The 24861-nt window shown below is 51.7% G+C and overlaps 2 protein-coding genes across 3 annotated transcripts; one reads left to right on the forward strand and one right to left on the reverse strand.

Annotated features, from left to right (window-relative positions):
• Positions 1 to 3: 3 nt before the first annotated feature.
• On the reverse strand, positions 4 to 13735 carry polq (polymerase (DNA directed), theta). Its single transcript, XM_078080051.1, has 34 exons — positions 13418 to 13735; positions 13250 to 13325; positions 12777 to 13153; positions 12455 to 12687; positions 11817 to 11993; positions 11614 to 11744; positions 11353 to 11509; positions 11169 to 11280; positions 10885 to 11086; positions 10654 to 10795; positions 10424 to 10570; positions 10111 to 10323; positions 9886 to 10028; positions 9585 to 9774; positions 9025 to 9167; positions 8707 to 8900; positions 8170 to 8294; positions 7569 to 7812; positions 5671 to 7012; positions 4205 to 5591; positions 3956 to 4096; positions 3688 to 3890; positions 3384 to 3591; positions 3101 to 3294; positions 2882 to 3013; positions 2569 to 2743; positions 2329 to 2452; positions 1908 to 2008; positions 1737 to 1819; positions 1542 to 1643; positions 1353 to 1464; positions 1081 to 1205; positions 730 to 996; positions 4 to 486 (listed from the first exon to the last, which is right to left on the reverse strand). The coding sequence occupies exons 1-34, from the start codon at positions 13486 to 13488 to the stop codon at positions 373 to 375; spliced, it is 7887 nt and encodes a 2628-aa protein (XP_077936177.1). The 5' UTR covers positions 13489 to 13735; the 3' UTR covers positions 4 to 372.
• A 475-nt stretch (positions 13736 to 14210) lies between these two features.
• ptpn9b (protein tyrosine phosphatase non-receptor type 9b) lies at positions 14211 to 24606 on the forward strand. 2 transcript variants are annotated; one of them, XM_040187286.2, is made up of 13 exons: positions 14211 to 14401; positions 16232 to 16375; positions 16793 to 16882; positions 17037 to 17161; positions 17889 to 17994; positions 18109 to 18219; positions 18299 to 19179; positions 19301 to 19397; positions 20237 to 20306; positions 20401 to 20479; positions 20602 to 20752; positions 20974 to 21181; positions 21736 to 24606. In XM_040187286.2, exons 1-13 carry the CDS (start codon positions 14369 to 14371, stop codon positions 21957 to 21959), a joined length of 2319 nt encoding a protein of 772 aa, XP_040043220.2. In that variant the 5' UTR covers positions 14211 to 14368; the 3' UTR covers positions 21960 to 24606. The 2 variants fall into 2 exon arrangements, with proteins under 2 accessions (XP_040043220.2, XP_077936179.1); XM_078080053.1 differs by having other exon boundaries at positions 14344 to 14401; positions 16793 to 16950.
• The last annotated feature ends 255 nt before the right edge of the window (positions 24607 to 24861 follow it).

Here is a 24861-nt window from a genome sequence, read left to right on the forward strand (position 1 = left end):
CTCTTTAGTTCCAAGTTTATTTCCCTCCCCGTAACCAGAGGCTTTTACTCTGCATCATGCTAACAAGCCTTTTGGTTTGGCCTGATTGTCAGTGTAAAACTAGTGTTGTATGTTCATCTGACCGACGACCCAATAAAATGGAAAAACGATTACATTGATTATCATTGTACATCAGCAATAAAAACTAGTCCGTTTTACAGAATATAATAAATACATTCAATTCATTGAGAGCGCTTATCTGGTATTTCATCATTGGTAATGTAGCAGTTAAAAATATCCATTTTAGTATGATACAGTAGTAATATATTACAGAAGGGAAACACTTTCCGTCTTACATCTGCCTGCATTTAGCACATTTTAAACAATCATCTTTCATATATCCAGGTCCTCCAGGTTTCCCCAGCTGGGTCCCGCCTTGACTTTGGCCTTCAGCTTCACATACAGCTTCACTGCCGACTCCATCTCCCTCTTCACTATCTGAGCCACCTGCCAGGGAGTCAAAGACTGATCTGTGCACGTGTTCTTGTCCATGTTTAAGCAAAAAATTTCTCTCATCGCCGGCCCTTTAATTGTTGCGTAATTGATTACAAATTCAGGTGATCAAGTCCGGTCTTTTGTTTCTTTTCAACGGTGAATGAGACTTCCTACAAATGGAACAAGCCGACTTTGTCGGCCCAGAAATAACAAATCGATGACATCACTGACAGTATTACGGAGTGACGTTGGTACCTGGATGAGGTCTTCCTCTGTGGTTTCATAGATGAGCTCGTCGTGCAGCTGCAGGACAAAGTAGGCCCCTCTGAGCCGGGACGCCCCGACCCCGCGGCGACCAGGGGGCCGGGCGGGCGAGTGGGATTCACCCGGCCGCGCGTGCTGGTGAGAGAGCGGCGCCGCGGGGTACGCCTCTCGCAGCCGCTTCTGGATGTTCACCGTGGCGAGTTTGACGATGTCCGCCGCCGAGCCCTGCACCGTGGTGTTCACCGCCTGCCGCTCTGCCTGCAGAGGACGGCAACGAATGGAAACGTGCACGGCCTGCCAATGTGTTTTTTTTTGTTTTTTACGGTGAGCGGGTGCGCTTACGTGCGCTTTGGCGTGCGCGTTGGCGTCCGTGATGCCCGGCAGGTATCTCCTGCGGCCCATCAGGGTTTGGACGTAGCCGCTCTTTGCGCAGTTCTTCACGGTTTCTCGAAGAAAAGCGTTGATCCCTGAAAACAGAAGACGGGACGCGGGACAGGGGGGTCAGCTTTTTGATCCCCAGCGCCGCAAGTGTCCATGTGTCCTCGGGCAATAAACTAAACCCCCAGTGCTCCCGTTGCTGCGGCTACAGTGTGTCACTGATGGTCCGGAGGTACCTTTGTATCGGGCCTTGAAGCTCTCTATGTAGCAGGCGGCGTCGTCCTCCTCCACGCCCATCTGCTCCCCCAAAGACTTGGCGCCCATCCCGTAGATAATGCCATAGCAGATCTGCCGAGACAAAGACGCGGCGGTGAGCGTTTTGGCGCGAGTGTCCACGTCCGCGCCCCTTTCCTGCGCAGCTCTACCTGCTTCGCCTGTTGCCTGAGGTCGTCCTGCACAGACTCCGGGTCGACGCTTTTCCACTCCGCGGCGATGCAGCGGAACACGTCGGCTCCCCCGTTCAGCACCTGTCGGAGACACACACACACACGCCGTCATTTCGTTCCACCTGTTCCGCTGGAAATCGTCGCGCGACGTCTCCTTTTTCGCGATTTGCAGACCTGCAGGAGACGCTGATCCTTGGAGAGGTGAGCCAACACTCGCAGCTCCAGCTGGGAATAGTCCGCTGCCAAGATCATCCCGCCTGCGGCACACGCCGGAGGGTTTGTAGAGCAGTCATTCACAGACAGAAAAGGAATAATATATATGTGTGTGCGTGTGTTCATAGCAACCTGAAAAAGGTACGAAGGCGTGTCTCATGCTGACGGAGAAGGCCGGGCCTTGTATCGCGCAGCCAGCTGCAGCCCGGGGCACCACCGAACGTCTCTTCCTTCTGTAAAGAATCACCGTGAGGTTGGATGGATAAATGCCCCACTGAATGTCCAAATGTATATAGTATGCATACATATAAAGCAGAGACGGCGTTCAGTCAGGACGTCCAAAGCTGAACCTGACATGGAAATGAGAACTAAGCAACCCTCTGGTTGACCAACTATGAAGGCGACTGAAAAACTCAGAGTGGGAGTAAATGGTTCAATGGTTCTATGGGTTTGAGGAAGACTCCAATAAGGTCACAAATAAGTAAGTTACGAGAAGCCCCTTATGTTCCTCGCTGCTGATTTAACCCCTCTTTGAACTCTTGTGTTGACCTACCCGGATCTGGAGGTCACGTGACAGCCGCCCTGTGAGGGCGGGCTCTCCCCCACCACGGTCGCCATGTGAATCTCAAAGTCTTTGGGGACATTCTGCACGTTGGGCTCCGTGAAGCTGACTCTACCTGATTAACAGAAAGAGCACCGCATGCTCTCAACACACTTCCATTCATTTAAATGATGTCAGTGTGTCTTCATGGAACATTATCAGCCGGCGTGTGTGTGTGTGTGTGTGTGAGACCTGTGGCTGTGTGCGTCTGGGCAATAGGGTGTATTCTGTCCATGGCCAGTGCGGTGTGGTACCGCTTCTCCCTCTGCAGGGGGAACACCACTTTGGTCAAGGCGTTGGTGATCCGCCTCCACTCCAGAATGACGCCCGGCAGTGGATGCAGGGGGCGGAGCTTCTCCAGAACATCCTGCCAAACATCACGCTTCTGTTTCAGCATACGTTCCATGTCATCAGTGGTCCCATATCCCAACGCGTGATTAAATAGCGATTCCACTGAAGTACGATGAATCCCCAAAAGCCATTTCATAGAACTCGTGTACTTTACCTTGGTGGTGCTGAACTGCTTGCCGAGTCGTACCCGCCCCCCCACTCCTCTCCTGGTGTAACCCAGAGTCTTCTTGCTCTTTGGTCCGCCCACGTCCCCGTTGGGAGGCAGGTGTAGATCGAAGAACAACACCTGCAGGGGGACAGGGGAGTCCCAGAATCCTACATTTGACCGTTTCATCCGAGAGGACCGCGCTGGGATACAGAGACGCGTCCGTACCTGTGCCACGTCGTCGACGCTGGTGAGGGAGAAGCTGTGCCCGGCCAGGTCGTACGCCTGGGACTCCAGCGCCGCCAGTTTGGCTTGCATCACGTGTTTTTGCCTTTCCGACTCCCGGACGCTGAAGCCCATTCCGTTCAACTCCAACACCGCCAGAGACACCTGGGAGGGCATCTCCACGCTTCTGAATACACCTGAGACACACACACGCATGCCCGTCTTAGCGCCATTATCGCCGCGGCACCCTTCTATGAGCGCCCCTTCGCCGTGTCTGCTCCTGTACCTAGCATGCCGTCCTTTTCCAGCAGGCCCGCGAGGTGGTTCATGACAGAGAGCGCAAGCACGCTCTCGGTCGCCGCCCTGACGCGGGGGCAGTGCGCGTGTGCGTTCCCAAGGCCGTCCAGCAGAGGCAACTCTGCGGGACAGTAGACGGTCACCATGTTGGGTAGCGTCCTCTCCTCGCTGCCGGGGTCCAGCAGCCAGCACGCCACCTGCGGCGAGGATGCGGCGCATCGTCACGGCACTATCTGACATTTTACCGAGGGCTCCTGGCGACAACATTCATGTTTTGTTTCCGAAACACTCACCTTGGGATCCTCGCTGCTGCCCCCTAAGCTCACGCCGCAGCTCAACACAAGCGACTTGTACACCTCGATGATGTCATACGCCACGACCACGCTCGCCCCGTGAGCGGCTGCCGGCGCCGTCAGACAGGTCTTCGCCCGACGCAGCCGCTCGCCTACTGTCAGGTTGTGGTCCAGCGGGGGCGGGGCCAGACTGGAGCTCAGCCCTGAGGGGAGGACACTTGTTGAAGAGAGCCGGCGCCCATGTGGACGCGTGTCCGCGTGTTCGTACCTTTGCTCTGCTCTTGCTGCAGGGAGACGTAGTACGCGTCTCTTGCTCCCCAGCAGACGGCGAGTCCGATCAACACCAGCCCGTCGCGGCCTCTTACCGGGAAGCCGTCGCCGCTGTGGAGCTTTGGTTGAGCTGCTGACGCTGGACAGGAAAGACGTGCATGATGACGAGCGGGCAACATGCAACATGCAACACGCAACACGGGCTTTGCTCAAAATGTGTCACGTCACATGTGTAGAAGTGTATTACCTCTCTTGGGTTTCCCCATTTGCTCCTCCGGCTTCTGCCCGTGCTCCCTCGTCTCACAGGCCAAAGCCAGGGAGTAGCGCTCCTTTGTCTTCCACTCCTTAACGAAAGCGTCAAAGAGGCGCCGGTCGCTCGCCACGTCCACGATGGAAAACGACCCGGAGCAGCTGGGAGTGAGTGACGCATCCTGGGGCTGCTGGAGAGCAGATGCCCCCGCCGCCTCGGGCGACTCCGCAGCAGGAGGAGGAGGCGGCTTCGGCTGGGGGGAGGCGGGAGACGAGCTGTGGCGCGGGCGGCGCCGGCGGTCGGGATCCGACGTGGAGTCGGGCCGCTTTGTGCGAGCGATGGCTTCCGACGGAGGGTCGCCGTGTCCTGTGAGGGACCCGGGACGCTTTGCGATGGCCGGTTTCCGCGGCCGCAGGGTCGAGGAGGTCGACCGGTCGATGGGTTGAGCGACGAGAGGCGAGCGGACGGATGAGGTGGTGAGTTTCACTCGGGGGGTGACGGGCGGCGTTTCCTGCGTCGGGGGAATGAGATCTCCGGCAGAGCCCGGTCTCTCCGCTGCGCTCTTGGGGTCGGGTTCCGCCTCTGGAGAACCGCTCCCCGCGGCCCGCGCGTCCCGCTTTGCCCCATCTCGGACGCCCTGCGTCAAGGAGGGAGGTCGATCGGGAACGCGTGGCGTATTTGCAGCGTTTTCGCAGGCTCCCGAGGCCGCTGTGGGGTTTGGCAAAGGCTGGTCGGACATACTGGGCCAGCGGTCAAAGATCTCTTGCAAACCATGGCTGCAAGAAAAAGAGCTTTCGGTCGAATTCTGGACTTGTTTTAAATCAGCTGAGAGCAGAGTGTTGATTTCCTCCGTCTCTACATTTCCACCCTTTTCATTCGCCACTTCCTGTCTCCCGCCACGTTTAGTTTTGTCCTCGTCGTACTCATTAGGAGATGTGGTCGTTGTGGTGGGTTCGGGTTGTGACTCCGACGGCGGCTCCGTGGTCCGAACGTCCTCGCCGCCGGGTCGCTGACCTTCCTCGGTTCCCTCGGACCTCCTGAGCAGGCTCCGTCTCTCCAGAAAGCGCTCGCCGACCAGCAGCGAGTCGCCCCACTCCGACAGGTTGAAGGAGGACTCGCCCCACTGGACGGCCTCCTGCCTTTCCGCCTCCTGGTTGGCGAGAAGCTCACTGCGCCTCCGCTCCTGGGTCGACGGAGGCGGGCCTCCGACCTCCCGGCCGGCGGGCTCCTCTTCTTCGTCCGACTGGCCGGATGTCGGCGGCGGGCTCAGACAGGGCGTGGAGCTCCCGTGCAGGCTGTCAAACAGGAAGCTGCTGCTTCTGTTGATGCTCTGGTCATCGCCTCCACCTTCAGCGCCGTCATCCCCACCAGGACCCGCAGAGAGCTGTAGGAAACATTTGGACTCATGAGAGGAAAGCTGCCTTTTTACATCCGGAGAGGAACGGAGGGTTCTGAACACTCACCGGGGGGCTGCTGTCGAGGATGAGCTCCATCTGGCTGTCTGTGATGGAAATGTTGAATCTTGGACGTGCACTACTTCCCTCGTGTGCCGCCGCCGCCGCCGTTTCCTCCCCCCTGTTCTCCTCCGATCCTGCTGACGGATGGCCGATGGTCCCATCTTGGCGCTGAACGATGAGTCTCTCCGTCTGGGTGTCCAATTCCAAGCTGTCGCCGAAACTCTCCTCCCCCTTCCTAACGGGCCCCTCGGCTTCTTCTTCATCCGCCGCGTACAGCTCAGGGGACGAGAACGTATCCGCCTCCCTGCTGTCCGTCCTGCGGCGCTTTGCCTCGGGGGAGAACAACGGAACGGGGGCCGGGCTGGCGTCCCGCGGGGAGTCTAGCCTATCTGCCCTGGTCGTTCGAGCAGCTCGACCGTCTCCAGGCGACGGATTTTGGACTGAGGGAACCGCCGAGGGCTCGACGGGATCCTGCGGGCCTTTGTCAGTTTGTATGGAGTGGAGGACTTTCCTTAAGGCTTTCGAGTGCTTCAGTCGTCCCGGCTGCGCGGGAGACTCGGCGAGCTCCGAGGTAGGAACTCGGTGGCGTTCTTCCCCGCGGGACACCGGCGCTCTAAAGCGGGGGGCGGGCATTGGGGCGGAGGAGGGCTGAGGATGCGCCTCTGACGGAAGCAGCGGGCTGGAAACGATCTCGGCCAACTCCTGCGTCAGGCTCCTTTCAGGACCAGGACGGGTCCCTGGACACGTCTCTGGTCCAACCGGGACGCCCCCTTCTTTCGGCGCCGATTCCTCACACCGCTCGGATCGGTCGTGCGCTACTCTCTTTTCATCTTCCGAGTCATCCGCCGTCGCTGATGTTTTATTTGCCCCGCTTCTCTCCCCTTGCACTGCGTTTACCGTTTGTCTGATATCTGGCGCCGCCCCGTCTACCCCTCTAGAGTTCCCTCGGCCGCCTCCTTCTGCTTTCTCCATTTTATTTCCGGACATCGCTCTCTCAAATCTATTCGCCTCCCCGCGTCCGTCGGTATCTCCACCCTCCCTTTCCTCCACCCCGTCTCCTTCCTGGACATCTTTTGCGTTGTCGCCCCGCGCTTCATGTGAGCTGCGACGCATTGCAGACCGGGCGTCCAGGCCGCCCCGCGCAGCAGGAGCCCCCGGTGGGACAGCCGTCGGGTCCCACTCGACTCCCAACTGCGCCAGGTCTTCCCGAAGGAGCAGCCTGGCCTCGGAGACGATCTCGGAGGCGGCCTCCGGCTCCGTCAGGGCCCGGCCGCCGGTGACCCAGACGCAGCGGAGGCCCCGGCGCTCGGCCGCCTCAACCTCGCTCTCGTCCACGGCGCGCTTCGAGCTGAGACGGGGCAGACAAGTGCGTCAGCGGGAGAATGTGGCTCGGTGTGCGGATGCTAGAGTTTAGCCATTGTTTGGTTTCAATAGAAGTGGATGGACTTGCGTCTATGCCCTTGACCTTTTTCAAAATAAGAGAGGCCGGGTAATGTAGTAATGTACACGCCAAACACATTCAAATGGAAAAGGCCTTGATTCATGTCTATGACAACTCATTTTAATATTTTGTATTTGATTATCATTATTAGTTCTTGCTAAAAAAAAAAAATCAAACATATTAACTACATGGCTTAATATGTGTATAATATATATATATACACATATTAAGCCATGTAATATCCATTTAGGTTTTACTTTTAAATAATTATATATATATATATATATATTATAAATATTATATACATATATATTATATATATATAATTATTTAGAAGTAAAACCTAAATGGATTCCCTGTTTTAGGTGTATATACGTGATTGGAACATGCTAGTTTCTAGTTATGACTTCATCCAACCCCCATTTACCAACATGTCATTAATAATCCAAAATGGTGAAGCTACCTCTTGAACGGGACGGCGTTCCTCAGGGCTTTCTCCACATCGGCCGCTGTAGCCCGGGCCAGTTCAGCGACCGTGCAGAGGCCCTGCGCGTACAGCGCTCTGGCTCGTGTGGCGTTTAGCAGGGAGACCCTGACGAGGTCCACCAGCTCCCTCTGGACCCCGAAGCTCAGCCGGGTCTGGTACTGGGACAGCAGCAGCTCCATGTTGTGCCAGCCCAGGCGCTTGGAAAACACCATCACCATACCTGCAGGGGGTGGTGGCACGGTAAGAGTGATTCAGAATCACCAACGTGTCGCTGTTTGCTTCCAATTTCCTTTGGGATTCTTGCGTTTGCACTGATAATAAACGCCGTTATTAGCGTGACATTAGCATGACTACTCGCACAAAGACCAACTTGTGCCGTGCCACATACAAGCACACGCCCTCTCAGTCTGAATGACATGCACGCCTCCCGAACCCTCCCAAAGTAACTTGATGAAAGAAGCGTTTTATATAGCTGCACGCTGTATACCCGAGTTACTGCCTTCCCTTTTTGATGGAAAGTCTCATGTTGAAGTCAGGGTCCGAATATTCCACTGCGTAACGCGTCCTCGACTTGTACCTGCATAAGTAGAAGCAGACTGCTGGAGGGACTGCAGCTGCCCGCGGTTGCAGTTGTATTTCGAGGCCACTGCTCCCAGAGGCACCTCGTTCACCAGATCGTGCAGCACAAGGGTCGTGAAAAAGCTGGGAGGCGAAAATGGGATTTAGTCGTAGATATTGAGTAGTTAGGGTCTCTACTGTGAGTCACCTTTTTATCCAGAGACACTTCAGTGAGCAAAAAGGAAGCAATAAAGACACAATACAATCAGGAAAACATCCCATCCATAAACTAATGAATAATAAGTATATATGAAATATAATGTTCCCTAATTGTATTGCACCAAAACATTATAAGCTTCACAAAGTATTTATTGTCCACTTAATTGTGCTCCTCTTTCTATACTAGTATATTAGCGCACACAAGTGTGTAACTGTGACTTCAAATTAATAGTAAATAAGAAAGAAAATGTCCATGTGTTGTCGCGACATGTTTACAGCACTCATATCTTGGCTTATTTTACCAACCAAGTGTACGTGACACAAACATGGGCTTTACCGCTTGTGAACAGCCATCTGCCGCCGCTGCTTCTCCGTCTTGGCGACGAGTTTCCCGCCGACAGATCTCGCAAGGAAACCTTCCTGGACGCCCACCAGCTCCGCTACTCTCTTCATCGACGACGACAGCTGCTCCCACTGGCAGAAGAACTGGTACCAGTCTATGGTGGTCCACTCTGCGTGCAAGGGCGTGATCTGAGGGGCATTTGCACGTAGAATTAGAAATAGTGTGCGTTGGAGGAGGGGGCGTCGTTGGTTTCTCTAGTTACTCCTGGGAACGTACAGGGCGAGGGGATGCATGACGCAAAGGTGCGCGTACCAGATAGAGAATGTGCAGGTCATTTTCAAGCACAAAGCCCTTCATGGCCCGTTGGAGATCTGCAAATATTCCCAGAGCCTCGGGAGGCGAGAGGGACGAGGAAAGGGTGGCAGCACCGAGTTGGGTCGGATGGTAGCGCTCCGCTGCATGTGCGAGGACATGAGGACATACAATCGGGATTGTGAGGGGAGAGGAGGTCAAGCTTATAGCCTCGCTTTATTGTGAAATATCATATGATGCGCGGATGAGGAAAATGCCAACATCGTCCTTTTAAACCTGTTCCGATCTGAAGTAAAGATATATTGTGCACAGATTTATACTTGTAGGTTTAATTATCAGTATTCACAAAAAATCTTTATTTTTTGTACACTGTCTGTCTAAATAAACCTTTACATGACCTCTGAAAAAGTTGTTTCAGCGTGTTTTAATGGAACCGTTTTGCTACCTGGGTCTCTGTTTGACTTCCTGTCAGCTGATGTCACTCAGGGTACCTTACTTTAAGTAAGAACGCGCATCATTTCATCATATGTCATCACGTTGTCAGGACACCGTGGCCGTACCTTGTCCGTCCTTCTGGACGCTGATAAATTCGTTCTCCATCAGCCATTCGACACAGGCCTCTATAGCGCCTTTGTTGGTGTCCTCCATCGCCGCTTCTTTGCCGTTCCTTTTCACGCTGGCAGCCAGCAGCGAGCACAACGCGTACGAGCGCACATCCTGTGGAGTGCTGGCCACCCCGCCGACGATGATCTGCGCGTCGGGACGATTCAAACGGTGTCATCAAGCCATGATGGAGGGAAACTAATCTGACTTAGGCCTCCGTGCAGAGGGGCATCTAGCATTAAAGAGAAGGGGCCTCACCTCTAAGATGGCTCGCAGCATGCTGGTGGTGACTCCGTCTCCCTCCCTTCTCACCAGGCAGCTGCTGATTGGCTGAAGAACGCCCTTGAGGAGGATGATACCTTTCTGACGCTCCGCCTCCTTGCACACCAGCACACTCTCGCCTGAGAAGAGGGCGGGCAAAATGACGCGAGGCCCAGAGGAGAGACGTTTTGAAAAGGTGCGTCCTTCTTCTTCCCTCCGTACCTATGGTGTCCACGCCTTTTCTCCCCGCCCGCCCTGCCATCTGTTTGTACGTGAGCGGGTCCAACAGGTGTCCATTGAAGGTCGGGCTGCGGATGATGACCCTGCGAGCCGGGAGATTGACCCCCGAGGAGAGGGTGGAGGTCGCGGCCAGGACTTTAATGGTGCTCTGACGAAAGGCTCCCTCCAACACGTCGCGTTCATCAAACGTCAAACCTGCAGAGACCAACTTCATCTTATTCGCACGACCACGGGAACAAAAAAAAATAAATAACGAAAAAGGACATTTGGCCGCAGTTAGTTTGAGCGTGTTCACCGGCGTGGTGGAAGGCCACCCCCCACGGCACCGTTCGCTGGAGGGTCGGGTCCAAACCAGCTGGAGTTCGTCTCAACTGGGCCACGACGTCCACGAGTCCCTCCCGATCCAGACCCACCGGCTTCGGCTCTGCTTCGCCCTGACGATCTGAAATGGAATGAGACCACGACCTTTGACAATCCTTCTGAAGCGCGACGGTCTGGACTTGGTGGTCGCGGTTTAAAACCCACCGGCGTGTCGGAGGTTGTAGAATTCTCTGGCGATGCTGTCCGACAGCTTCTCACACCAGTTCTTTGAGGGGCAGAACAGCAGCACCGAGCGGCCCTCGCTCACCGTCTCGTAGCACAAGCTCACTATGTGGTCGTCGTCGCCCTTCCAGAGTCACACGCGCACAATAGCATTACTTGCCCTGAAAGGGTCAACCGCGCTTGGACGCCATGTGACCCCGCTCCCTCGGTTACCTTAACGCGGAGAGCCGGAGTGAACCGCCGGACGGCGGCCAGGCTCTTGTCGTAGATGTCGCGGCCCACCTTGAGATGCTCATGCAGCGGTACGGGCCTGTAGTCCGTCTGGTAAAGCTCTGCACCCAACCAGCTGGCCAGGAGGGCGAGGTTCGGCAAGGTGGCGCTCATGCCCACGATCTGCACGCCCTCAGAGAGAGACCTGCGGAGAGGTGTAGTTGTGCACAAATAAGACTTTTCTTACACACAAAATGAGAGTAGGAAAAGACAATCGGGACACAAACCCAGTGGCGTTCTGCTTCTGCGCTATGTAGCGGATTTTGGTTAAGAGCAGTTCTAGTAGGTATCCTCTTCCAGAGTCACCGACCATGTGCAACTCGTCCACCACCACCATACCTAGAAGTGCAAAAATGAGTCGAACCCTAGTGTCAGTGATGAGGAAAGCCCCCTGTTATCCCGGTGTGTTACCTAGCAGAGCCATGTCGTCCTCCTCAATGAGCCTGTTAACGAGAGAATTGGCCTTTTCGATCGTGCACACGGCCACATCCAGCGCTGCGAATCCTCCAGCAGCCGAGGTGCCGCCCATGTATCCCTCCACGCGAACTCCTGCCTCTTCAAACACGCTCTGCAGGGTTCACGGATGCACATTGGTGACATGCAGACACGTGCGCAGACAACGGACACAGTGCAACCAGTGCAACGTGCGTTCACGGGGGTTCTCTCCCTCACCCGAAGGTAATGCATCTTCTCTTTAGCCACGGAGACGAATGGCAGTATGAAGAGAGCCTTTCTTTTCGTCTCCAGCACGCGCTTCAACATCAGCAACTCCGACACCAGAGTTTTACCCGCACTCGTGGGGGCTGAAAAACAAGGCGCGTTAACAGCAGCGGGTGCAGGCGGACGCCTTCACAGAGAGGCGGCGTGCTCCTTACCCGAGTACACCAGGTTGCCTCCCTGCAGCGCCTGTCCGACAGCGAGGCACTGAGCCTGCCATTCGAACATGTGGGTCACGCCGTGTTTCTGGTAGCACGCCAGGACAGCCTTTGGTAAGCCCCAGTTGCAGAGCAGCAGCTTTTCGGCTTGCCCCGCCGGAGCACAGAAGGCGATGCCTGTGGTGGAAATCACGTGGTGTTAAGTCAATGTGGTGGGAGGAGTCTGAACTCCTACAACATGTACTTTCAGCGTATTTGACGTGGGAAAATGAATGCAGTTTTAGGGACTACATTTGTGATACAAGCTAATGTTAGATGTTTAGTGAATTATAGCTACTACTACAATATATTGTAATGTTAAAGACTACATAACTGCCCCCAGACCCCAAAACCTTGAAGCTTCTTTCAAATATTGCACCATTTTTTACGTTTTTTGCTTTGTCAGTTTAGTGGTGATATTGTGAAACTATTTTAAATGAAGTGGTGTTTCTCGCCTCTGTCATTTTTTTAAAAAGATTTCCAAACTATTCTGCTATTTTCTAGCGGGTTAATCAAGCTGCGACAAGGAGTCAAGGAGGTCAACGACACACAAACACAGAAGAAGGACCTCGAAGAAGGTTTTCACGAATGGACCTCACCTTGCTGAGGCAGCGTGTCGCTGAGAGTGCTCAGGTCCAAACCGCTGGGGACCACGAGCACAGAAGCGGACTGGTTCTGGAATGACGGCTGGAGCTTGGCCTTCTTCGCCGCGGCTGCGAGGCGGCCCGGGCTGAACAAGATGTAGTCCCTGGACACATCCAGGGGTGGATCGGCCTCCACCTTTGACCCGCTAGGTGGAGAGCTTTTTCTCCTGGACGGAAGCTTCTGCTCACTGAGACGCACAAAGAAAGAAAAGTAGCAGCAGCGGGCGATTGAAAATAGGAGAACAAATGACGCAACAATGTGTACGTCAACACTCACCTGCTGGAGCTGCCTGCTTGCGGAGCGTTTTTTATGCCCTGACGGGACGTTGCGTTGATGCGGGAGGAAGCCGGTGGGGGCCGGGTGTCCTCCGGGCCCCTCGGAGCGTACTCCGCCTCCTCAGAGTCCTCGCCGAAGAGAAGCCTCTGTGCCAGGTCTTTGCAGTCGGCTCGCCCTCCCGGTCGCTCCCCGTCGCCAACAGGCCCCCGGCCCCCCTCCCGGGTGCCGCGGTGCGGCGCTGCCGGCTTTTTCCGCGCACCCCCGTTTGCCGTGGTCGGACGCGCAGGCCTCACCGGGTCTACGGCGTCCGACACCTGCAGAATTTCTTTGTCGAGAGCCGATGTGGATTCTCCCGGTGGAGACACCGCTCCTCCGTCCTTGAAAGTGGCGATTTATACATGTCGAATCAGCGATCCAGGTGGACGTGGGAGAGAATCAGGGATGATTATAAGAGGGAAAACTCCATCACTCACCGAGAGGCCGTCTTTGCTCATGTTCGATTTGCCGGATACGACGTGGGGTTTTTGGATGACGTCATCTTTAGAAACGCTGCACAGACGGGAGGCTGTCACTAAGCAACAGGAGGACACTTCTGAATCCGTCAACATTAGTAATCAAGTGGAGCCGTGGGACGAACGTACCACTGCTTCTTCTTGACCTGGTGCTGCCCCATGTAGCTCTTCTTCTTCGAGGGAGGACCTGAGGTGCTCATGCTGAAGAAGATCTACTGGTTCCGTCATAGGTGGGAGTAGGCGGACGCTCACTAACATGACATCAGTTCGACACGAGTTTACAAGCTAAGTGAAATCTAACGGCGTGTGTTTGTGGTGAGGGAGCAGCAGAGGAGACGCGCGGCGCGGTGAGGACACGAAGTACAAACATCACAGACGTGATGGAGGGCAGACGGACCCAGCGCCGCACAGCAAAATCAAAAAGTCCGCCGGAGTGCGGTGCGCCATAAAAAAACAGTCCGACGAAACAAACGCTCGCATGTGAAGGTTCCCATGAAGCGCCAGCGCACTGCTGCAGAGACCACTGTCAACGTGCGCGATACCTGTAAAGTGCCCGACGTGTGGATCGATGCTCGTCGTGTGCTTAATGGGATGAATAAGAGCATAGAAATGTTGACATCCATAATCAATTTTAAGATGGGTAAATATTTTACAAACCGTCCATGATAAAGTTTCACCTTGTAAAATAGTTTGGAGCTGTCAACAGTACAGATTATATGCGCTAACGTGACGTGCAAATGTAAGAATGAAGCAATTAAGGTCAAACAGATGAAAAACACATTTTTGAAGGGTTTGTATTTAAATACAATACACACTTTGAACTGTAATATGAAGATTCGTTGAATTTATTACTGTCGATATATTATTCAGATTCAGTTTATCAAGCGGTCATAGTATCATATCAATGGACGGGAAGGCAAAGGTTTACGACTTCAGCGGCACCATTGATGAATGCATATTTCTGTTCTCCGCGGTGCAGCGTGCCCGGATGTGAGTCCTTGTGGGCGGGGCTTCTCGGGGAGTAGGGCGTGAGCGAGCGTCTGGGGGGCGCGCCTGCTGCGACGTTGCGGAGGCTTCAAGATGGCGGAAGCCCTGACAACTCAGGAGCAGCTGGTAAGCGTCTCTTTATGGATGGTTTTCCTCATCTCCCCGTCATGTTCAGTGTGCACACGTGCCACCGTCGGTTTCTTCTGTGACCGGGAATCCTGTCCATGTGTTTTGTCCCCTGGAACAACACGGTCTTGTAAACAAGCGCTGGCCCGTTAGCACCCTCCCGAGCCGACTGGCTCCTGTGTGACTGACAGCAGTTAGCATGTGTGCTAGCTCGAAGGCGTTTGCTAGCAGTACGAACGGCTCACTTATTAACCAGCCGTGTATCACGAAGACTCGCTCCCATGATAAGCCAGCTTTGCGCGGGTCACCGGTAATGTCACGTAGCGATACGTCGTTGCCTCATACATGTGGCTTGTCGTGTCTTTAGACCGTATCTTCAGCCACCCAGCTGCCACATGTAACTTAGCTGCTAGCAAATGCTAACGGCTATTGTTGACTTGCAGCGAGTTTCCTCGACAGCCCCCTTTTACGTGTGAAAACCCCTACTTGCGTGACGTTCATATATGACCAAACAGTCATTATTTTAAAGTGTGTGTTTCCATTACGTGCCATGACACCGCTCAGAAGGACAACTGGCGTGTGTGATATGAGCCAACTAATAGCTAACGTTAGCTCGGAGGGGTCCAACGTTATCAGATTTACGGTCGAGAATTCAGAGAAGTGATCCTGCGGTTCCTGACATTGTTGTTGCCGTCTCTTTCTAGTAAAAGGGGCCGGCCGCTTGGGCTTTTATAGCAAACACCCAACGTCACCCAATAGCTGCGATGACAGCTTCGGTGCACAGCGAGGGGGTTTATTCTATCTTCAGCAGGCTAACTGATCTCTACGCGTATTTACAGGACACTTTTAGAGCTTTCCCGATCACCAGATATGCCCACGTGTTTCTCGTTAGCTTTTGCCAGTCTGCCGTTTTAGAACCCTGCTGGAGTCAGCGACTTGTTGCCTTGGATAAACCCCGCTGAGGCGAGCCGCCGTCCCGGTGCTGATGTTCAGGCACTGGTGGTAGTGGGGTCGTTATTTAAAGGTAACCTTCCACGGTACCCCAACTCCTGCAGAGACTTCTGCAGCTTTACAAACGGGTCATGGCAACCTGCATTTAAGGAAAACATGCCAGTACTTAAAAAAAAAAAATACAGTTTTAAACAGCTGTTTACCTTTCTCTAACATGTGTGTTCAGTCCAGGTGTTGTGATTTACAAATAAATAACCACATATATACATTTGATTTTTTTGTTGACTCATTTTTGTTTTGATGACAATTCCAGACATGAATGTTAGCGACACGTTCTGGTAACAAAAGGAGCTGAGGTTCTATATATTTTATCCAAGGAAAATCCTCTTGATCTAAGAAAATGTATCGTGTGACAAGATGCGCAAGGACTTGGGTGCTTATTTCTATCCGGCAAAGAATTCACAGGGAAACTCCTGCTTCTGGATTCTTATTCAGGCATCTTCTTTGTTTTGCAACGGTCAACTTTAAGTTTTGTACATAGCTGATGAGTTAATCCGATGTACCCGGTCATACTCTGAGCGGCAGACCGATGCACTCTCACGTAGTCACAACAGGCCGCCTGTTGTCTCCTGGCATTCGAGTGCCCTCGGCATTGTTCACAAGCACAGCCTGCTGCTTCCATCAGCATCATTTAGAGTGACTTTGTAGGGAGAGAGCTACAAAGTTGAGGGCGCTGAAAGACTTGTGTGTTGGCTTTATTGTGTCCGTCGTCCATCTTCTCGCTGTTCTTTTCTTATTGTTGCTATTGCTCTACTAAGCTCGGTTTCTCCTCTTCTGTTTGTTTTTTTCCTCATTGACACAAAATGTGTTGTTTCTAAGGCTGTGGAGGAGTTCCTGGGTGAGGTGCGTAGCAGGGAGCAGCCTCAAAGCGCCGGGCTCGTGTCCCACTCTACAGCTGTAAAGTTTCTCATGGCCCGCAAGTTTGACGTCTCCAGAGCCATCTGCCTCTTCCAAGCATACAAGGTAATGCTGTTTGACCTGTGACCAAACCGATGAATATTCCCATTATCCACGAAACAGTTTCTCTTATGGCTAAAAGATCTGAGTTTTCAGAACTGACATTTTTCTGTTCTTGTTTGTAGTATGAACTAATAACAAACTCTGCATTTTTTTAAACAAATACAATAAATCCTATAATTTTCTGCAGTTTAAATAATACTGCTGTCAACGCCCGACTCTCAAGTTTCTGACTGGCGACCGTTAATGAAGTGACGAGTTCTCTCCGCTGTAGTGGCATAACCTCTCAGTGAAAACAGGAAACCAGCTTGCTTGTTTAGTGTGAAATGTTGAAAAATGCAATCAATCATTTTCGGCTGCTGTTTGTTTACCTTCTATTTTGAGTTGCTAATGACCGCCTCTGTCGTCATGCATCCAAATCAGAACACCAGAATCAAAGAGGGCATCATCAATATCAACCCCGACGAGGAGCCCTTGCGCTCCGAGCTGCTGAGTGGCAAATTCACAGTCTTGGTGAGTGCGGAAGGAATTGGAAACCACCCTGCGGGACGCACAGAGAATGATGCACGCACGGGTCATGTGTATGTTGGGTCTGCATGTGTATCCCAGCCTTTGTGTCTTTTTATAAACGGAAATGTAGTAAAAATAGTTTGCATGTCCCCTGCAGCCCGGCCGTGATGCGAAGGGTGCCGCTCTAGCGCTCTTCACAGCTCGCCTCCATCGGCCGGACATCACTTCCCACAAAGCTGTGCTGCAGGCCATCATCTATCAGCTGGACAAAGCCATAGAGAGGTGATGCCCTGATCCGTCATACATACAACCGAGTATTGCCCAATGTCTCGTGCAATCGTGCAAACTTAGATTGTTTGGGTCAGAGTTGGCTCACCTCCCCCCAGACACCTGCGTTTCATCAACCCTGGCAGACATAACCACTATTGCTGCTTTGTGCATGTCATGGAAGTCAGATACATAAGACAACCATACATCGTCCTCTTTAGCGTCATAACATCATCTAGAGTACAGACCAGTGTATTGAACATGCCACAAGTCGGCAGGTTTGCTACAGCAATGTCTACCCCCCCAAAAAAGGATTTAAGAAAAAGAATGAGAGAAAACGTCTGGATTCCTGGTTCTGTCGTGTCTGGATGCAAGACTTCAGGCAAAAACAATCAAAATGCTTGTCTTCTAATAAGAGGTTGGTGCAATCGGTTCCAGGCTATGCTTCCATTCATCAACGCCCAATAAACATTATGGTTTATACCTTAAAGGTCTATGGATCATAAACAAAGATGAGCCCTGGGTGCCCACAAATGGCTACAATCTGTTTTTCCTTCATTTGTGAATCAACAATGTCAGCAAGTCAGAGATCGCAGTATTCCAGCGCTGACACAGCTTCATGCACATTTTGCACTTGAATGTGCGTTTTATGTGAACATACTCCAAGCGTTTCTCTCAAAGTAACGCTACAAAATGATCTGCATTGCTTACGGCACACTCCTGTTCCTTCTTTGCTCAACAGTGCGCAAACTCAAAAAGACGGACTCATATTTATCTACGACATGACCAACTCCAGCTATGGCAACTTTGACTACGAGCTCTGCGTCAAGATCCTCAATTTGCTGAAGGTAATGGAGGGAGCGTGCTTGTGTTGCTCTCAGGTTGCCCTTCCTACTGTTTCCTGGTGTCAAACCGCTGCGTCTCAAATCAAGAGCCCTTTTCATCACTTGTATGTTCCCTAGGGGGCGTTTCCAGCTCGTCTAAAATGTGTCTTCATTGTGTCGTCGCCTCTATGGTTCCGAGCCCCTTTCGCCGTCCTCCGCCTGTTTGTGCGCGAGAAGCTGAGAGAGCGGGTATGTCTGTGTTTTGTTTTCCCCGTGAGTTCCGCCGCGTTGTCGTCATTTCAACTCTTCTCTCCTCCCCGTCGACCAGGTGTGCACAGTGAAAGCTCACGAGTTGGCCACTCACATCCCCGTCTCCTCCCTCCCCGAGCACCTGGACGGGACGTCCCAGTACAACCACGTGGCGTGGATCCAGTCGTGCGTCAACGCGCACACAGACAACGCTCCAGGCGACGCGCGAGATCACGACGCGCGCGATTGCGTGGGAAGCCTTCTGCGCTCTTACAGCTTGGAGAGCAGCAACGCGGGGGCCACGCCCCCCCGCGCCCACATCGCCACGCAGCTCGGTTCGGAGTTAGCCGTGGCTAACTCAAACTGCTACGATGACGGCAACGCCAACTTGCACAACCACTGCGGTGTTTCTGAGGGCAGGACTCAGTACCCAGCGAGCCCGCAGTCTGCCGCCAACGGGCCGCAGGGGAACCATCAGCATTGGAACGGCTCCGCGGTGAGCGGGACCGGCGGCGGCGGCTCGAGCCCTAACGTCAACATGAATGGCCGTGGCCGGCCAGCCCCGCCGCAGTCTGACACGCCCCCCGACACGCCGCTCTCCCAGGACATGGTCGATGGGGAGGTGGCGCGCTCCGCCGCCGGGTCTCAGAGTGAGGAGGAGGAGGAAGAGGAGGATGGCGAGGAGGAGGAGGAAGGGGAAGAAGGGGTCCCACCGTTGCCCCAGAAGTCGTTGCCTCGCACTGCCCAACAGCCGCCCTCCCAGTCGCCGCCCCTGTCCTCGTCGTGGGGCCCCGAAGACGAGGACAATGGCGTGGAAGTGTCCATTCACGTGCCAGAGCAGGGGGGCATGACGGTGCACGACCTGGTGGAGCACGTGAAGAGACAGAAGAAGAAGGGGATTTACCAGGAGTACGAGGAGATCCGGAAGGAGCCGCCAGCCGGCCCCTTTGATTACTCCAAGTAAGGGGGAAAAAGTTTCCATTTTCTTCTGTGCGCTTGATTGTCTCTTTGAACCGAAGCGGAGACATCAGCTGTTTCTTGTCTCGTGTCACCATGGTGTCTCAAATTTCGCCCTCCACAGAAAACTGTCCAATCAGATAAAGAACCGGTACAGCGATGTCCTCTGCCTCGACCAGTCACGGGTGCGGCTCTGCCAGCTCTGTGATGACGAGGACGAGGTATTTAAGTGCCCGGCAATCTTCACCTCTGTGATGTCACTGGTCTCTGGGTTCATTTTGCTCACAACATCTTCTCCACAATCTTTTACTTGGTTGATGATGAATGATCTTAGGGATGTTTGACGTTGCTGTCAACATCAGGCCTCTGGTCCACCTTCGTATAAAAAGAATGTTCTGGTTACTAGTTAGAGAATGTAACGTTATACTTGGAAAACGGCGATAAAAGAGATCAGCGGTACACGTCCATGTTTGGCCATTTGGCTCGGTTCTCTGGTGTCTTCGCCTGTCCTGATCTGCTGTATCTGATACGCGTGTTTGGAGGTGGAATGCTCCACAGTATCATATTCAGTGGGTTTTCTGTGGTTAACGGGAAAGGCTTGTTTTTTTTGGCAACGTGTGTCTTATTTTTGTAAAACGAGTACAATGTTGTTGTAATATTGGCAAAAAAGTCCTTCAGACCAAATCGCAACATTGTTGTTATTGGAACTTAAGTGGATCTGATAAGCTCAAGAATTTTAAGATGTGACTACAGCCGTAAAGTCTGGTCTAATAAATAGGACTTTAGCATTAGGTCTGTAATCAGTGATGCTGATCTCTGATGAGGCTTCATAGAGACAAACAAATCTGTGAGCAGAACCGGAGCTAACTTACCGAGGTTCTGTTGAGTCACATTGTGATCTGTTCACTCGTAATTAAGTGAGTATTTTGGGAGGGAATTATTAGTTGGAACAACTGTTCTTACAGAAAGAATCACGACATGTTACACTTCCTAACACCAGCTCTATTATACCATTCTTGGATGCCTTATGGTGACTTTTTTTTTCTGCTGTGTTTTGCAGACATCCGATTACATCAATGCCAGCTTCATGGACGGATACAAGAGGAGAAACGCCTACATCGCCACTCAGGGTGAGCAACCAAAACTACAGCTCCATTGTTTGTGGTTACTATGTTATAGTCCCACATGCAATCATCACCATGTCCTCTCTTGTCTGTCCCTCAGGTCCTTTGCCAAAAACATTTTGTGACTTCTGGCGCATGGTGTGGGAACAGATGGTACTTCTCATCGTGATGACAACCCGGTGAGGCTCCTTTTACAGTCAGCGTCAATTCAGTGTCAGAAGTGGTAGCCCAAGTGACAGCATTTCCTCGACTGGGCCCCCATGACGAGATCACAACCAGCATGTTGTTCTGTGCGTCTCAGCGTGGTGGAGCGCGGCCGGGTCAAGTGTGGTCAGTACTGGCCTCTGGAGGAGGGCCGGACCGAGCAGCACGGACACTTCCTGGTCAGGAACACGCACGTCCAGGCGTTCCAGGACTTCAAGCTCTCCCATCTGGAACTATACAACACACAGGTGGGCCACACCACCTGCATTAAGTCCTAGAAAGATCCGTGTTAGTATGAAATAATAAAAGGGCCGTAATATTTGAATAAGAGAACTCCAGGTTGTTGGATGGCTTTGTCAGTGGAATCTGTTTTATGGAGCAATTTCATGTAAGGTAAGAATTTATCTTTGTTGTACATGCTGACCCTGATATTGACCCTCGTCTGTGATCCTCCGCGACTTGTTCTCAGTCTGGAGAGCGACGGGACGTCCTCCACTACCTCTACGTCAGCTGGCCGGACTTCGGCGTGCCCAAAAGTGCTTCGGCCATGTTGGACTTCCGTGAACACGTCCTGCAGAGGAGGGAGGCTGCAGTCAAGAGCCTTGGCTCCAGTTGGACGGGGCCTCCGGGGGGCCCCCCTGTGGTCGTGCACTGCAGTGCCGGAATCGGCCGCACAGGTAAAAAAACAAAAACCACATTCTTAACAACAAAAACGAACAAAAAAGTTATTTTCTCTTCGATCCATTTTTTTGTAAAAACAATATCTCAGGTATGCGTGTGGGGAAGCTCCTCAAGTTGTGGCACAAACGTCCACACGGGCACAGGGATTCCTTTTTACAAGTCATTTTGACATCTCAAAACAGGTTATGAGGATAACTCAAGGTTCATATCCTAATGACGACACGATCACATGAATACATAAGAGATCAAATAATGAAGTGAGGACATTTTAGACGAGGGCTTTAATAGTTTGTCACCTGCTTAGCCTGTGATTATGTTTAAAAAACAAGCTCAGAATTGACCTGCCCGGGCTTGTTATTGGGTAAATCGATGCTGTTAACCCGTTTTCGTCTGTTTTTATTGTACTTTAATGCTTTTGTTGTTTTCTTGTATGGCCACTTATCACTTCTTGTGAAGTGCTTTAAAAAATACACCGTACTCACTCACCGTGTGTTCCTTCTCCTTGTGTCTCCCCTTCGGTCTGTCCGCCTATGTGTCCGTCCCTGATCAGGCACGTTCTGCACCCTGGACATCTGCCTGTCCCGGCTGGAGGACATCGCCACGGTAGATATCCGGCAGACGGTGCGGCGCATGCGCACGCAGAGAGCGTTCAGCATCCAGACCTGGGACCAGTACTACTTCTGCTACACGGCGGTCATCGAGTACGCCCAGCGCCACGGGAAGCTGAGCCCGGTGCAGTGGTCGGACTCCGACCTCGAGACGGACAGCGAGTGAGGGAGGGAGGAGCCGCGGCCCGCCGGAGTCATGGGAGGACGTTTTGGGTGACTCTTCTGCCGTAAGAGGAGAGACCAAAGGAGGGACATCTCTGTTCTGGATCGTGATGTGATCATACAGACTCCCACGGCTGCTCCTCCTGCTCAACGGATCCACGGGGAGGGGGAAGAGTTCAAAACAGACAGGGAGTGGAGACTGCGTGTCACATCAACGTTTTGAGTACTTTCACACCAAAAGCGAAGCGAATTATTTGCGCGAGTAGATTCGAATTAAGCAAAATAACACGCTTTACTCGCGCGAGTGAACTGGGGCGAATAGTCGCTTTGCTTTTGGTGTGAACGTGCCGTAAGCTGTCCTGCCAATTTCCGAGCCCCTTTTTATTTAGCAAACTACGGGGCCTGAACCTGTCTTGTTGACAAGAGAGTTGTACACGTTGTAGCATTTTTATATTTACTTGCACATGAGGAATGACAAACTTGATCTTTAACCCCTGAAGCCCTCCAAACCCTTTTCATCTGTTTTATTTCTTGCCCCCTTTTTAATGAGGTGTTTCAAACTTAAAGCTCTTTTTATTTTTGGGAAATGTTTTATTTGTGAGCAGATGGTCCTACATGACAGAAAGAAGATCAGCGTGAGCCAATAAGTCCATTTCCCTTTTATCTCCATCCTTTTTATTTTTCCTTTCTATGGTGCATTTTCTACGTGTTTCATATCTGTAAACTAACCTTTCAAAGCCAAAGTTCTCTCCCTGAATGCTTGGATGTACTCCTTACTGAGATATTATAGACTGAAGCTTATGTACAGTGCCGTGAAAAAGTATTTGACTCATTCCGCGTTTCTTTTTACATATTCGTGTTTACACTTGTTGAACGTTTTGAATGTTTTAGATCATCAAATTTCAGTATTGGACAAAGACAAGCTGAGTAACTGAAAAATGCTGTTTTTAAAAGTGATTTAATTTATCACGGGAAAGAAGCTACCCAAACCTACCTGTGAAAAAGTCATTCCAGCTTCAGGACCTGGACCACTTGCCGTCAGTGATGGAACCACGATTTCTGCTTTCTGCCAGAATATCCCGAAGGAGAACGTCTGGCCATCCGTTTGTGACCGTGACCCCGTTACCTGAACCATTTAAGTGTGACAAATTAGAAACCAGGACAGGGGCGAATCCTTTTCACACAGCACTGTATATTCCTGTAACATTTATTGTGCATAATAACCTCAGAGAAGAGCAAAGGGGGGAAAAAAGCCTTGTTTAATAGAATTGAAGAAATATCCATGCAGCGAGCTGTGGCAAAATACACCCGTTCTGTCTGGCACTCAAACTGATACCGTATTGCAAATCGCTGTGTTTGTCGGGTCCAACATCATCGTTACTGTCCGAGCGTTCTGATTGGACGATCCCAAGTAATTGGGCCTTAACGTGATTCACTGCCTCGTCGCTCTAAGACCTAAACCGTACCTGTGATGTTTTAGCCCCTCTTCTTTCCAATCATACTCCTGGATTCCACAACCATAGTTTTTTTTTTTTTACTTTTCATTCATGAGGCATGTCCTGCCTTAGATGACTGTGCCTTGAAGTTGTCCTTGACTTAGCGTCCCGCTGGTATAGTGGTGACACTAGCGCGGGACGTCCACACTGCCTATCGTGCTGCGCGTGGTGCGTTGCTCACCCGTCCCGGGGAAGTCGTGAGTAACATCTGGGACGAGCTCCGGTCCGACACGTGGCTGTTGTTTTATGGTTTGACCTCAGGGGGTAATTCTAGTGTTTAGTTGCCTGGTGTCAAAGATCTGTTTCTGGGTTTGCCTCTGGTAAGTTATGGTTTAAGTAAAAAAAGAAAACAAAAGAAAAAAAATATATATTGGATTTATTTTGTATTTTTTACTGTATTGTATCCTCCTATATTTATGTCTTTGTAAAGCTTCTACAATATCTAAATCGGTGAATGTTGGTACGACGCGATGGAGAAAAACAAAGTCATAGCATTTGATAAGCTGAACAAATCAGACGGAGGGGTGATATATATTTTTTTGTTTTTTGTTTTTCACAATGAGGTTTTGGTGCAAAATGTCACTTGCCGTTGTATTTTGAGAACCGATTTGTATGACTGGTGATTGTTCCTCTAACGTAAGCGACGGGGTTTAGTCCATCATGTTTTGAACACAGGTTATTAAACGCAGTAACATTTACATTAACTTGTGATGCTAAGGGAGGAGCAAAACGGAGCCATCGGGAGTATAAAACTTAAGAAATCCCCAGAAGAAGATTGTCATTTCTGTTCACAAAACCCCGGCTTTAGTAAAAAGAGCATGGGTATAGATAGAATGGTTTACGAGCATGCGAAACGAGCCTTGAATGTTTTATCTCTGGGGGCCACTTTAGTCAGGATGGACACGGTTGGTGAACGTGGAGCCGTCGCATCCTGCCCGTCTCTCATCCACAGCAGCCTCACTAGCATGGACCTACCAGTGCAGCCTTGCATCCGGATATGAATAAGAACACTTTACTAAAGACCTTTTGTTATTTTTGTTAACCGTTGGTCATTTAATGTTCCTTTTTTTAAAGTTCTCGTGATTGAATTCTGGCCTTTTACACGCTGTCGGCCCGGCTGCCCCATTAAAGCAACGGTGTTCCCATCACGGCCGAGCTACAGGTTCCATGTGGCGTCTTCTTTGCTCGACTTGGTGAACAAATGAAAGTTCTCCCAGCTAATCGTCACTGCTCAGAGGTGATGTTATTTCACAAAGATTATATAGACCAAACGTCTGATGTTAACGCTAAATGCACAAAGCATTGTTGCCCATCATATTACCCAAAGAGACCAACCGTGAAATACTATTGGACATCTTCAAGTAGTGTAAAGTTTACTGGGGACAGAACTGAATCTTCTTGGATTATTTG

Source organism: Gasterosteus aculeatus, chromosome 9 (assembly GCF_964276395.1).
Source record: "Gasterosteus aculeatus chromosome 9, fGasAcu3.hap1.1, whole genome shotgun sequence".
In the NCBI taxonomy this organism is placed as follows: Eukaryota; Metazoa; Chordata; class Actinopteri; order Perciformes; family Gasterosteidae; genus Gasterosteus; species Gasterosteus aculeatus.

Excerpts from the sequence above, each read along its gene's own strand:
- ptpn9b (XM_040187286.2), top strand. The coding sequence starts at position 14,369 with ATGGCGGAAGCCCTGACAACTCAGGAGCAGCTG. Across the intron at positions 16,883-17,036 it reads GTGGCAAATTCACAGTCTTG|CCCGGCCGTGATGCGAAGGG; the intron begins GTGAGTGCGGAA and ends TGTCCCCTGCAG. Across the intron at positions 21,182-21,735 it reads TGCCGGAATCGGCCGCACAG|GCACGTTCTGCACCCTGGAC; the intron begins GTAAAAAAACAA and ends GTCCCTGATCAG.
- polq (XM_078080051.1), bottom strand. The coding sequence starts at position 13,488 with ATGAGCACCTCAGGTCCTCCCTCGAAGAAGAAGAGCTACATGGGGCAG. Across the intron at positions 13,154-13,249 it reads TGAGCAAAGACGGCCTCTCG|GACGGAGGAGCGGTGTCTCC; the intron begins GTGAGTGATGGA and ends GCCACTTTCAAG. Across the intron at positions 1,820-1,907 it reads CGCCTTCGTACCTTTTTCAG|GCGGGATGATCTTGGCAGCG; the intron begins GTTGCTATGAAC and ends CGTGTGCCGCAG.